Below are 13,802 nucleotides of genomic sequence, written 5' to 3'. Positions count from 1 at the left end.
CATGGCAGAATTAGGGTTAGGGTTAGGGTAGAATTAGGGTTTCAGATTTTACGGTTAGGGTTAAGGCAGAATTAGGGTTTCAGATTTTTTAAGGTTAGGGTTACGACAGAATTAGGGTTAGGGTTTCTACAGAGCGGACAGCCACGTCATCACTTTGTGACATACCCCCCTCTTGAAAGCATTGTAAACACCCTCGATTACGCCTGCAAAACAAACAGGGGCCATAGACCGTCTTAGCAGACACTAACTGTTAGCACCTACGTACTAGGAACACACATCTAGCACATGTACCAATCGACAGTCATATCACACAACATCACAGGACATCACTAGACATCACATAACATTCAACATTCATTCAGATCCTAGATTATGATTTATCGGCAATGTAGCTAGCAATCGCATCTAGATCCAATCGGGACCTATTGCAACCATGTCTATTCGAGATCCATTAGACCAAAATGCTAGAGTCATTTCGTCTATCAGTTCCTGCACTTGAAAACAAGTCAAGAACAAATCAGTTTCATCTTCCGGAATTCCATTTCATAAAGTCATACAGCAGAATACAGTCAGCTCTCAGTATCCCTGAAACTCAAAGAGACATTAGTGACTCTAGTATACAAAAATCAAGGCATGTGTTGACAAAGGAGCGAAGTAACTCCCCTCTTCTGCATCCCATTGCACCAGATCTTCGGCCAAGCTGAATTCTGCGTTCAATTTGGAATAGACTATGCTAAACCAAAAGCTTCGAGGTAAAGTTTCGCAAGCTGAGGAGTATCTGCTAGGTCCTCCTCCATCCACTTCGCATCTAATGCAGGATAGTTCTTGAATTTAACCAAGAACCGCCTTCTTACTTTACCCTTATTCTTTGTGTCCTTATGTGCCAAAATCTGTTCAAGAACAAGGATCTCCTCGTTTTCCTCCACTTCGGGTTGCTCATCGGGCTCCCCATCATCAGGCACATCACCTTTGAAAGGTTTCAAGAGACTCACATGAAATGCATTGTGAATCCTCCAAGTGTCAGGCAGTTTCAATCAAAAGGAGACATCATTGATCTTTTCAGAGATCTGAAAATGTCCGTAGTATCGCATACTAAGCTTTGGAAAAAGCCTCTCCTTTCCCTTCTTCTTTCTCAGGCGTGCCTTCTCAAAACGTAAGAGCACCCAATCATCCTCCTTCAATTTCAAATCGCGACGATGGTGATCCACTGCCTTTTTCTGTCGTTCTTGAGATTTCTGCAAAGCCTCGCAAACCTTGGCAAAAACCATGTCTAAGTCGCGCGTGTATTGATCCGCTTCAAAAATCTTATCTTTCGTGCTTAGAAAAGGTGGAACCTTCGTAGCACCTTCAACAATCTCAAATGACAAATTCCCCGTCGAAGAGTGTATCGTGTTATTGTAGGCAAATTCCACCAAAGATAGATACTTTTCCCATTGAGTCTTCTGATCCTAGATATAAGACTTCAATAAATCTAAAACCACTGAATTGGCAATCTCAGATTGCCCGTCAGTCTGCGTGTCACGATTGTGACTAGTTACATTCTTCTTGATTCATTACAGATGCAGATGCGAAGTGTGACTAACCCAGGAGGACTCCTGTTCTCGAATGGTCACACCCCTTCGCCCAAAAGACATACCTCTTCGCCGACAGCCACACTCCTTCGACGACTGGTCACACCCCTTCACCTTACGGATGCGACTCTTCACCCAATGGTTGCAGCTCTTCGCCGAAAGGATGTGTCTTTTCGCCTAAAGTCATGTCTCTTCACAAAGAGACATGCCTCTTCACTGATGACTATTCAATTCCTATAAAAGGAACCCTTGTATCACACTTTCAATCAATCAAACAGAGTCTTCTAAGTCTTGTTCTGAGTTCAGTTTCAGTTTCTTAAGTCTTAATCATGAGTTTAAGTACTTAATTAAGGATTAGCGACTAGAATCCTTACAGTGGTATCAGAGCAAATTTTTCCCGGGACCCTAAGGTTGTGAGCCTCTCACCCTCACCGCTACTCTCCCCCTTCCCGGAGTTGTATGGAAGCAGAAGAAAGATGGCCAGGACCCATGTCAGCATGAGGTAATTTTTTTTCTCAAACACATACAACAAGCTAAGCAGAAGATGGCAGAAAGCGTGGGTGTTGCGGCATACTAGTTGCCCTTCTGGAGTAAGAATCTCCAACAGTAGGTGACGCTTCGCGTGGATCTCCCTTGCACATCCGCCACGAGCCCATGCATCCAGGCCGACCCTTCACCCGGCAACTTGCTCACGGCAGCCTACACAAGGCAGCGCTGGCTGTTTTTCGAAGAGGCAGCAGCTTACACTTTTAAAAGTCAGCAGCGCAACGTTTCAATAAAAAAAAAACAGCGCTGGATTTTTTTTAAGCAAGGCCATCCTTTTACATTAAAAGATTTTGGCCAGCCGCCCAACTTAATTTTAAGTGGGCACCCTTGGGCACCCCTTTGTGGAAAAATTTAAAAAAATACCAAGAGGCCAGCGGCAGCCAGCGCAATGGCAAAACAGCGCCCTCATGAGCAAAATTCAGCGCACCCTCTTCTGCTAACTTCCCACGACACCAATTCTGGCCATCAACAGACGTGCACGCGGGCTTGTTCAGAGTCATGGACGACGATGCCTTCAATGTTCCCGTCAATTTTCTCTCGTACATAGACGAGGTACCCGAAGAAATATTGCCAGAAAATCCTCCTCCGGCTCCCGAAGTGATAATTATACCAGATACCCCCGAAGCAGCACCCGTACCCGAACCGGAACCCGCATTCGAACCGGAAGTCATTCTCATTTCGGATTCCCCGTCTCCAGTTCCAGTTCCAGAGGAAAGACAGGTTCCCGACTTCATTCCGGCACCTGAGCCTGCTCCTGTACCTGCATTACAGCCAGCAGTGTTGCCCTAAAATTACCTCGTTTATGTCACTCATCGGCATGCCTCGCGCTCACAGGGCTGGGTGGTGTGGCATATCATCGTTACATGCGAGCCTCTTCATTTGCCACACTACGAGCACATACTAAGCCGGTACCCCCACTTGGCTTATTCTCTGACGGAGTGTCGCGTGGATTCAGTAAACGACATCATTTCCCAGCAGCCTTTAGTTCGGGTTCACAGCGAGTTACAGCTTCCGGACTACACGCCTTTGACGCCAGACGACACACCTCCTATCGACGAGGTGGAAGATATCGAGGATTCGGATCTTGGACCAGATTTCTTAGAGGAGTGGGACGCAGCATCAGTAGCAGCTTCACCTTTTTACGGCAACCACACCTCTCCAGCTTCTCCGAGATATTCCCTCTGATCCATCAAAATGTCAGAGACAATCCGATAGCCATCCTCAGAGAACAGATGTCCGTCCTCCAAGAGGCCCTCTCCACCGGTCTTGCATCGATGACCGCACGTTTGGATGTCCTGCAGGCCTTTTCTTCTTCGAGGACGCAGCCAGCTACCCATTCAGTTTCTTCGATAGCAGAGTCAGTTCCTGAGCAAGTCGACGCTCCGGAACCAGAGGTAGACAATCCTGAATTGAAATATCTTTTTAAGATAATAAACACAGCACAAAAAAAGAAGATAAATGCAAAGTTGCCCGAGCCATACAACGGTCACCGCGATAAGCGCGTGCTGGACCATTGGCTTTTCAAAATGGAGGTTTACTTTTCAAATACGGATCTCATTGAAAGCAAGAAAGTTGCTTTGGCTAGCTCTCTACTGAAGGATACTGCATTCCTTTGGTGGCGTCGCCGCATCAAAGATGGAAAAATCACCGCTACTTGGGACAAATTCTGGCGCGTTCTTTGCAAGGCTTTTGAACCTGCAAATGCCGATTTCCACACCCGGTCTTCTCTCCGCCGCCTGAGCCAAACTGGCTCCTTGGCCGCGTACATCTCAGAGTTTCAGAAATTAACTCTTGAGATAGAGACACTCAGTCCTTCCGACAAACTCCACAGTTTTGTTGACGGACTTGAGCCTTCCCTGCGAGATGATGTCCATAAATTTAACCCTGCCACACTGGATGCTGCAATCGCTTATGTTGAGCGTCTTGGTGACAACCGACGCCCACTCAGAAGTTTCCTTCCTGGTGATCGAGTTTCCAATTCTGCAAGCTCTTCACAACGTAATTACCAGGGACAAGGTGGTCAGAATCAGCGTTCTTTCTCAGGAGCTCACTCTTCGAGACAATACTCTGCTGGACAAACTTCTTTCCGACCCCAATCTTCTGGACAAGCAGCCATTTCCAGAGCCTCCTCTTCGGCAAATAATCAGAATTGACGAAACAATCGTCCCAATCATAGAAGGAATGGTGGTCGTGATTTTCGGCTGAATACGTCCTCTGGACAGCAATCCTCTTCATCAGCTCCTTCAACCTCCAACTCCAACCGTACAGGATTATGTACAATTTGTCATGGAGATCACAGATGGTATGAATGACCCAAGAAGCCAAATCCTTCAAATCCTCGCCAGAATTCTCACATGGAGACCACAATTGCAGAACCTATCCACAGCCAACCTCCTGTCCCAGACAAAGGCAAACAGGCAGCACGGTGTGTTCGAGTTTCCAAGGTTGTAAGTGCCTTAATGATGAATGCTCGGAACCACGTTACTGCTCCAGTGGATCTTTCGAATCAGGTTCTCAGCCTCCTTGGCTTTGTTGGCAAGCAGCCAATCAACGTTCTTGTGGACAGTGGGTGTTCTACTAATTTCGTCAACACGTCTTTGATTACTAAATTGCGCCTTCAAACTCAACCTAGTGAGGCAGCTTACCAAGTAGAACTTGCTGATGGTTCCTTCCTCAAGTGCAACAAAAGGATTGAAAAGCTGGATTTTCAGATACAGGATTACCAAGATCAGCTTGGTTTTTCAGTTATGCCCTTGTCACATTACGACTTGATCCTTGGCCAATCTTGGTTATTTCAGTATGATCCAATAATCAGTTTCAGAGATCACTCAATTCGGCTCTTTCACAAGCAACAGGAAATAGAGCTTCGTGGTCTTTTCAGTGTCAAACCCATTATATTGGTTTCTGCTTTACAAGTCAAACGGCTGATTCGAAAACGTGATTGTGTTACTGCCTTAATCATGTTAAGAGATGCTAAACCCGATGCAGAAGAAGTAAAAGTTAAATCCTCCTCAAAAATTGCCTATTTGCAACAACCCTTCTTTCAGCCACATTTGGACTTGTTTCCCGACGAGCTACCAACAACTTTGCCTCCTCGGCGTCCCGTGGATCATCCCATTGATTTGAAACCCGGCCAACCTCCACCAATTCGAGCCCCTTATCGAGTTTCATACTCAGAGTCTCAAGAGATACAGCGACAGCTAGAAGATTTGTTGGATAAAGGTCATATTCGCCCAAGCAAAAGTCCCTTTGGAGCTCCTGTTCTGTTGGTCAAAAAGAAGGATGGGTCTATGCGTCTTTGCATCGACTATCGTGCTTTGAATAAGTTGACGATCAAAAACAAGTTTCCCCTGCCTCGCATTGACGAGTTATTTGATCAGTTATTGGGAGCAAAAATCTACTCCAAAATTGATCTAAAATCAGGGTATCACCAAATTCGCATTCGCATTGGTGATGAGTACAAAACAACTTTTCGCACAAAGTATGGTCACTATGAATTTCTGGTATTACCATTCGGGTTAACCAATGCCCCGGCCTCTTTCATGACGATGAACGAAATATTCGGACCATACTTGGACAAGTTCGTAATCGTATATTTGGATGACATTTTAGCCTTCAGTCGAACGATGGCTGATCACAAGGAATATTTGAAGCTTGTCTTCCAAGTTTTGCGAACCAATGTGCTATATATCAATAAGAAGAAAAGTGATTTCTTCCAGAATCAAGTGGAATACCTTGGTCACATTATTTCTGCCAGTGGTGTTGCAGTCGATCCCAAGAAAATATAGGTCATAGTGGATTGGCCTTTACCGCTCACCATCTCAGATGTGCGCTCCTTTTTGGAACTTGCAAACTTTTATCATACCAAGGTCCACAAATTCTCCGACATTGCAGCTCCTTTGATTGAGCTTACCAAGCAGGATAAACTTCAATGGACTGAAGAAGCAGAACAGTCGTTCAAAGCCCTTAAACATGCCTTGACGACAACTCCAGTTTTAACTATTGCAAATCCTACTCAACCATACAAATGAGATACCCAGTTTATGACAAGGAATTTTTAGCCATTGTTCATGCTTACCGCACTTGAAAACATTATCTTCTTGGCGCAGATTCCGTGGTGCAGACAGATCATCAATCATTGACATACATTTTTACTCAACCAGTGATGAATCCTCGTCAAGGACGATGGATTGAGTTCTTGGTAAATTTTCATATGATTATTCAATACGTGCCAGGCCTTGCAAATGCAGTTGCAGATGCCTTAAGCCGTCTTCCTCGAGCCATCAACTTTGCCATTTCCGGTGTGCAGATGGAAATACCTGCTTGTTTCAAGCATGAGTATTTGACAGATCGAGATTTTGGGGATGCATTTCAAGCCCTTAAATCCTCTACTCCGACTCCTGCAGAGATGAATATGTTCGCAGCTTACACCATTGTCAATGACTTGCTGTATTACATTGATCGCATTTGTGTTCCACACAATACACCATTGCGAAAAATTTTGATCCAAGAACATCATGAAGTCCCTTTTGCTGCTTATCCAGGCATCAACAAGACATACAGATTGTTATCTGCAACATATTTTTGGCCACAAATGCAGCAAGATGTTATCAAGTTTGTCAAAGCTTGTCATTCCTGTCAAACAATGAAGGCCTCTCAACAACTTCCTCAAAGGTTACTTCATCCTTTGCCCGTACCTCAAGAAAGATGGGAAAGTGTCAGCATGGATTTTATCACTACAAAGAAGCAAGCGTTGCTGACCTTTCTAAAGTTCAAGTACCGCATGACCCACACATCAGAGCGGGCCGGCGAAGAGTCCCTTCCAGGATTCTGGATGCTATTGGCGATCTCCCTTGACGCCATACAATTCGGTACCAGTACCTCACTTTAAAAAGGAGGGGATGTCACGTGACACATCCAACCCTATGTCTCCCATGACAAGCTACAGCATGATCAGGGTTCAGTAAGTCAAGTCAGTCTAGAATAGGAAGTGATCTGGCACTTTTGTGAGTCTGTTCGCAGACCGTGCATGTCCAGACACTTAGATTGCATATCCTCTGGTTGCACACAGCACGATCATAAGCATTCCTATCAGAATCCATCAGAATCCTTCAGGGGAATTTTCCAGTGCATTTAACCTATTTTCCCTATTTTTGACATTTTTCACTTATTATTTTTAAGTGACTTTTGTTGGAAAGTAGGTAGGGCAAATTGAGTAAGTTTGTATATAAGCAAACCTAGACTAGCACTAAATGGCAGAAGAGGCAACAAGAGCCAAGCTCAGCAGGCAACTTCTCAACAAGATCCCTTGGCGGTTTCCCCCTCCAAGCAAGAAGAATCATCAGACCCTTACCCTAGCATTTTCTCATCAAGGAGATCCTCGCCAGAAGCAAGCTCAGTCCTAGCATTTTCCATTTGCATCATCCCCACAGATCCCATCAGTTAGCGTTTTTGCAACAGATAGCAACCGCAAGCAGATCTTCACCACAACAGCCCATGACTAGCGTTTTTGACATCAGCATGCCTAGCGTTTTTGAGAATCCATGACCTAGCGTTTTCAGCAGTAGAAACCTCAGCCTGCAGCGTTTTTCAGCCATGAAGTACCTGCAAGTTCAGCCCCTAAGAAGGTAGCAGATTCAGCCCGGAAAGACCATCAGTTTTCAGCCTAAAGAAACCTTAGTTTTCAGCCCTAAACCTGCAGATTTTCAGTGACAAAGACCATCAAAAAACAGCCCCAAAATCAGCGTTTTACGACTAGCCACAGATTTCAGCCCATAGCGTTTTTGGACAGCAGTAGAAAGATTGCAGATTTCAGCCCTAGTGTCGGCCTCGTCAACCCCGTCATCATCGCCGACAGCCCAGACTTGCATCAGTCACATGCATTCAGTTTGTACCAGTTTGTGCAATCATAAGTAGACCACTCTTGCCGACGAGAGTGGGGCCTTCGGAGGAGGGTTTTACAACGTCTCTAGTGTCGTATCTCTCCTCTCTCTGTCTCTAAGTCTCATACACTTGCACACACAGTGTCCATTCACTTTGTTTGTGATCATTGAACTCTCATTAAGAACGGAAAGCTCTCCCTTCCATAAGAACAAAAGGAACCTTGAGCACAATTCGGAGCACTCATCTTGAGCAAAGCGCAAACATTCATTCCGCTGCACTTAACACTATAGGGTTTAGGACAGGCTAGAAAGTGTTTTGGGACCCTTATGAGCATGCACGCAGGACATGCATGTCCTGTTAAAGTTTAGGCATCTCAAGTGAATTGCCCAATGTGATCCCATTATTTAGTTTAGCTTTTAGGTATTTATTTTACTTATTTGTAGGGCAATTTACTAGGCTTGGTATATAAGCAACCCCTTGCCTCCATTGTATACACATTCAGTTATTCATTGCCAAGGTTGATTGGTTCAGGAGACTCTCTCTCTCTCTCTCTCTCTCTCTCTCTCTCTCTCTCTCTCTCTCTCTCTCTCTCGTGCTCACTCCCCTTGGGTCTTTACGCTTCCGCATCGTCAACTTTGACATGGTATCAGAGCATGTGGCTTGAAGCCCTTGGTGGAGGAGCAACCCCGTGAAGAGAGGAACCCACTGGTCGTCGGCCTCCAATCTTCTCTTCTGTAGCGTTTTAAAACATAGCCCAGAAGGCAGCTCTCTACACCTCCCCCCTTGCAGTGGCACGCTATGCGTTTTCAAAACGCTGACATTGCTGCCTGTTTCCACCTCCCCTCCCAACAGTGTTTTGAATCACCGGCCAACCTGCGACAACCACACCCGCTCCTCCTGTCCCCAATGTATTGAAACGCTGCCGTAAGCAAGGCCCAGCCCCCCCTCCTGATTTGCGTTTTGAAACGCCGACTGGAGGCCCATCCTCCTCTCCCTTCACTCATTGTCCACCCCCCCTCCCCCCCCCCCCCCCCCCCCCCCTTTTCCTTGGTGAGACAACGTTTCAAAACGCTATCCCCTAAGAGTCCCTCGGCGCTTTTGTGCAGCAAGGACAGTTCAAACAACTGTCGCTCCTGGAGGACTGGAGCGAGGAGATTTGAGCCCAAAGAGGGGTCAAACCGAGCCTTCGGAGGAGCTTGGTGGAGAGATTTATCACACGGCTTGGAGGAGTGCAGAGTGCTAGGCTTTGAGAGGCCGGTTGGTGGGAGTTTCAAGCAATTTCGAGTTCCAGAGAGGGATAGCAAAGGGTGTGGAGCGGCTTGGCAGAGGCGAGGAAATTGAAGATCTTGCGGCTTGGTTTGTGCGGCCACACTTTGGAGTGCGAGAAGATTCCCAGAGTTCCAGATCTAGCAACTTCACCATGGCCCCACCTTGCTCAAGCTCCAGCGACAAATTGAATGGGAATAAATACGCTCATTGGAATTTGATTATGCGACTCTAGTTCTCACGGAAAGGTTTATGGGATGTTGTCGATGGCTCGGAGCCTCGTCCCACACGGGATTCCCACAATAGGTACACCCGTCTTCGAGATGACAAATATCTCAAATCGTGTGTCGACTGGGATGCGGCTAATGCGAAGGCAATGTCGGCCATTGCGGAATCTCTTACAAAGGACCTTTCTCCAGCTATTCAGACCTTGAAGACTGCCAACGAAATGTGGTTCAAGCTCGTAGGTATGTTTGATCAGAATTCTATGATGTGAGCAGTCACCCTTCTTGGACAGTTGTTTGCCATCCACTTTCCCTGAGAAAGTTCCATGCAATCATTTCTTATGAAGACTAAAGTTATTCATGATCAACTATCAGCTATGAAGAGTGCACTGACGAGTACCCAGTTAGCTGCTTTGGTTCTCACGAACTTGCCTCAAGAGTATGAAACAGTGGCTAGGACACTACAGCTACAAGTCACAAAGGAAAAGCTGAAATTTGATTATCTCAACTCTTTTCTCATTGAGGAGGAAGCCGTGTTGGTAACTCAAGGCAAAATTCAAATTTCGGAGATAGTGGAACCACATGGTGAAGCACTTGCTGCTTCGGATTTCAAAAAGAGGACAAAGTACCGTTGTCACAAATGTGGAAAGCGAGGTCATTTGGCCAAGGATTGCAAATCCAAAGGCAAAGACAAAGATTCTACAAAGGACAAAGGTAAAAGCAAGCAACATGAGGAAAGCAGTGATAGTGACTCAGGGAAGGACAGCAAGGAGGCTGCTGGTGTGGTGGTGACTACACTGGCACGGACTCCCGCCTTCTAGTCACAGGAAGATCGGTGTCACCACTAGCTTCAGCCAGAGAGAGGCTTGTGAGTAGCAAAGAGGGGCAAGCAATGCTCCCTATAATTAATTCGGACCCTTGTGTTGGAGTTCAAGTTATTGCTGTTTGGACCCGTAGGTCGGAGCTCAATGCACATGCATTTGGCAAGGAACCAATCAGACGTCTAAAACACTATGGATGGGCTAGCCAATTCATTGTTGTTGGTCAGATTATGGACAGTATGTGTTCCAACAGTTCATTTATCTTGGAGCTTTATATTTTGGACGTGATGTTCACAGTTCACGAATGGAGATTATTGGACGTAGTATGGTCTACAATTCAAAGTTTCTACAAAGGCAACCGATGCTCAAGATGACATTACTTTCAGGTAAAAAGTTAAGGAGAGCAACACTGAGGTGTATCCAGTAGTTCAAGGCCTTCTATTGGGGTATCCATGGTAGCTTCTTCATCGACTTGGTCTCACTATTGATGTCCACTATGAGCTGCACAGAGGGTATTAAAGTTTAGGCATCTCAAGTGAACTGCTCAATGTGATCCCATTATTTAGTTTGGCTTTTAGGTATTTATTTTACTTATTTGTCGAAGTCTTGGGTAGGGCAATTTACTAGGCTTGCTATATGAGCAACCCCTTGCCTCCATTGTATACACATTCATTTATTCATTGCCAAGGTTGATTGGTTCAGGAGACTCTCTCTCTCTCTCTCTCTCTCTCTCTCTCTCTCTCTCTCTCTCTCTCCTTCCTTGATATCTACGCTTCCGCATCCTTGACTTTGACATGTCCAAGCACTTAAATTAGTTGCATACCCTCTGATTGTACATGAGCACAACTAGTGTCAGGCATTGGGGAGTGTTCCCATATAGTTGCATTAGTACCCAACGTAGGTATTTTTCCTGCATGCTTATAAGTGAGTTTACTAACTTATTTATAAGTGACATTTAGCCAACATTACAGAAATCGTTGGTTTTTATTGGCATTGCCTGACCAGCTTTAATTCCATATGTGTGTGTGTGCACGCCTGCGTGCGTACGTGTGTGTATATGTATATATATATATATATATACACACATATACATAAGTATATACCTATATATATATATATATATATATATATATATATATATATATAGGATAAGTCCAATTCCCGCAGTACAAGCAGCAACACCACTAGCACATCGCAATTCCAAGCCAGATCAACCCTAGTATTTTCAATTTTTAGTTCTATCACTCACTTTTTTTATTTTTTTGTAAATCTTGGATTGTTCACAGGAACCTTCACTCACAGTATCATTCTCTCTTCTCTCTTTATATATATATGACCCTAGGAGTCACTTTTAGGATAAGTCCAATACCCACAGCAACAGCACCAGCACATCGCAATTCCAAGCCAGATTAGCCCTAGAGTTTTCAATTTTTAGTTCTATCACTCACAGAACCTCCACTCACAGTATCATTCTCTCTTCTCTCTCTAATCTTTGCACATCTCTCATGAAGTAAAAGGAACCTTGAGTATGCTCTGAGCACTCATCCTGAGCATTCACCAACAATCACTTCCGCTGCACATTACACTCTGAGTCACAGTAGCATGTCCATGCGGCACATCAAGCCCATGTGAGGTGACATCCGCTCCTTAAGGTGATGCTACCAAAAAATTGACAAAAATTTGTAATTGGCAATGAAGGGTATTACCATTGCACATACAACTAAGAGACGTTCAGACTACATTTGTAAAATTACAAGAAAACGTGGGATAAAAATCTTAAAAGTATATATAAAAGATTTGTTGAAAGCTATAATTGACGAGGGTGTTTTCATCGCACGTCCAACTAAGAGAGAGGTAGAAGATGCATTTGTAAATCTCACTAACCACTAGCATCAAGGTCAAAAGATAACAAGGAAAGCTAGGATGGTATACCATAAAAACATCAATTTGGATTGTACATAGTAAATTTGGATTGTACATAGTAAAGAATGCTGCGAGTCAAAATACAAGAAATTCAAATTTTGGACACTTAAGAAGGCATGTGTGCGGTCTAGCAATAGCAACACATGTTTCTGAAATAAATACTGCGCATGAAACGTATCTTGTAATTTCAGCCTGGGGTTTCTTTTTATTTTTGGTGTGTGGAAATATAACATTGCCGTTTAACACTTTCTCTCTCTCTCTCTCTCTCTCTCTCTCTCTCTCTCTCTCTCTCTACCCAAGACCTGTCTGATCGATCGCTTTGATCTCTCTCTCTCTCTCTCTCTCTCTCTCTCTCTCTCTCTACCCAAGACCTGTCTGATCGATCGCTTTGATCTCTCTCTCTCTCTCTCTCTCTCTCTCTCTCTCTCACCTCAGGAGGAGGGGCATTTAGGTCGATATTTACGAGAGGCTGTTGAGTAGGCACGGGCTTTGCTGCAAAAGACGATCGAGCCAATTCCTCCTCCATTAAACCTGCCTGATTCTGTGTGCGTCTCGTGAGTACGTGCTACTGTTGTTATTTCACCATTACCTCTCACGGTGATTGAAAGTCCCTACCAATTGGCCCCCGTTTATTGAATCCTATAAGGGCCTAGTATGTACGAACGAGTTCATACTTGGCATAGTATTTAGTATTGAAGCAACAGTCTTGCATACAAATAGTGCAGAGTGCTCTCTAATGGTGGGGTGCTCTGGATGCACTATGCATGCACTGGATGCACTATGCATGCAGACTCACAAGCTAGCTCAAAACCAACAGACAATATGAAACATGAAAATAGAACTGAACAATGAACAAAAATTGAAACAATAGACAAGAGAACCACAAGCCCTCCAAGGCTACACCTTGTACATAACCAAATGACCATACAAAACTAGCCTGCTGGCTATGGTCAACTCTGCCCAGTCCATGACTACACAACAAGGTACAATGGGAATGTAGAAGCTGAGGTGCAATGGAGAGTGTAGTGGTGCAAAGATACATGACACAACTAAAAACCACAATGTAGCTAGATAACACGACTACAAGGCTCACATGTTCGATTGCAAATAACCAAGGTGAAGTGCTCCAAAGGCTAAAGCCCAAGAGTGCAAGGCGAGTGCTCTAAATGTTGACACACACAGTGGTAAGACTATGGCAAGCCTCACAAACTCTCACTAGAATCTCAAGATTGTTGCTCTCCCAAGGCTGTCCACATGATGCTGTATATATCCACAAGCCAGAGCCATCGCACGGCCAGCACATATATGCCAGTACTGGAAACATCTAGCCAAGGCAACCCTTGGCAACTGCAAATATCTGCTAGTGGTGGCCTACTTAAGTCACTGGTAAGTCCGACCACTAGTCGCCTGGGTGGCCACTGGACAGCCCTACCCCCGCCGGCAAGTCCACAATCGTCGTGGCTACTAAAGATGTATTGTTTGGTAGCTCATGAATGCTCTAAAAAGGGTATTCATAGTCTGGCTAAACTTTGGATGATGAATGCTACCTCCGTAGCCAAGGTGGTCTG

The 13,802-nt window shown here is 44.8% G+C and overlaps 1 protein-coding gene across 1 annotated transcript in view; it reads right to left on the bottom strand.

Annotated features, from left to right (window-relative positions):
- LOC147450379 (E3 ubiquitin ligase BIG BROTHER-related-like) overlaps positions 1-12,853 on the bottom strand; it is a 99,342-nt gene extending 86,489 nt beyond the window's left edge. The window contains exon 1 of the mRNA XM_086519629.1: positions 12,665-12,853. Within this exon, the coding sequence (XP_086375755.1) occupies positions 12,665-12,760 (96 nt within the window). The 5' untranslated portion in view covers positions 12,761-12,853. The remainder of the gene's footprint in view (positions 1-12,664) is intronic.
- Positions 12,854-13,802: the final 949 nt, after the last annotated feature.

The sequence above is a fragment of the Adiantum capillus-veneris genome, chromosome 9, assembly GCF_014529385.1.
Source record: "Adiantum capillus-veneris isolate H3 chromosome 9, ASM1452938v2, whole genome shotgun sequence".
Classification (NCBI taxonomy): Eukaryota; Viridiplantae; Streptophyta; class Polypodiopsida; order Polypodiales; family Pteridaceae; genus Adiantum; species Adiantum capillus-veneris.
The sequence above is the reverse complement of the archived record's forward strand: the minus strand, read 5'-3'. Positions and strand labels throughout refer to the sequence as shown.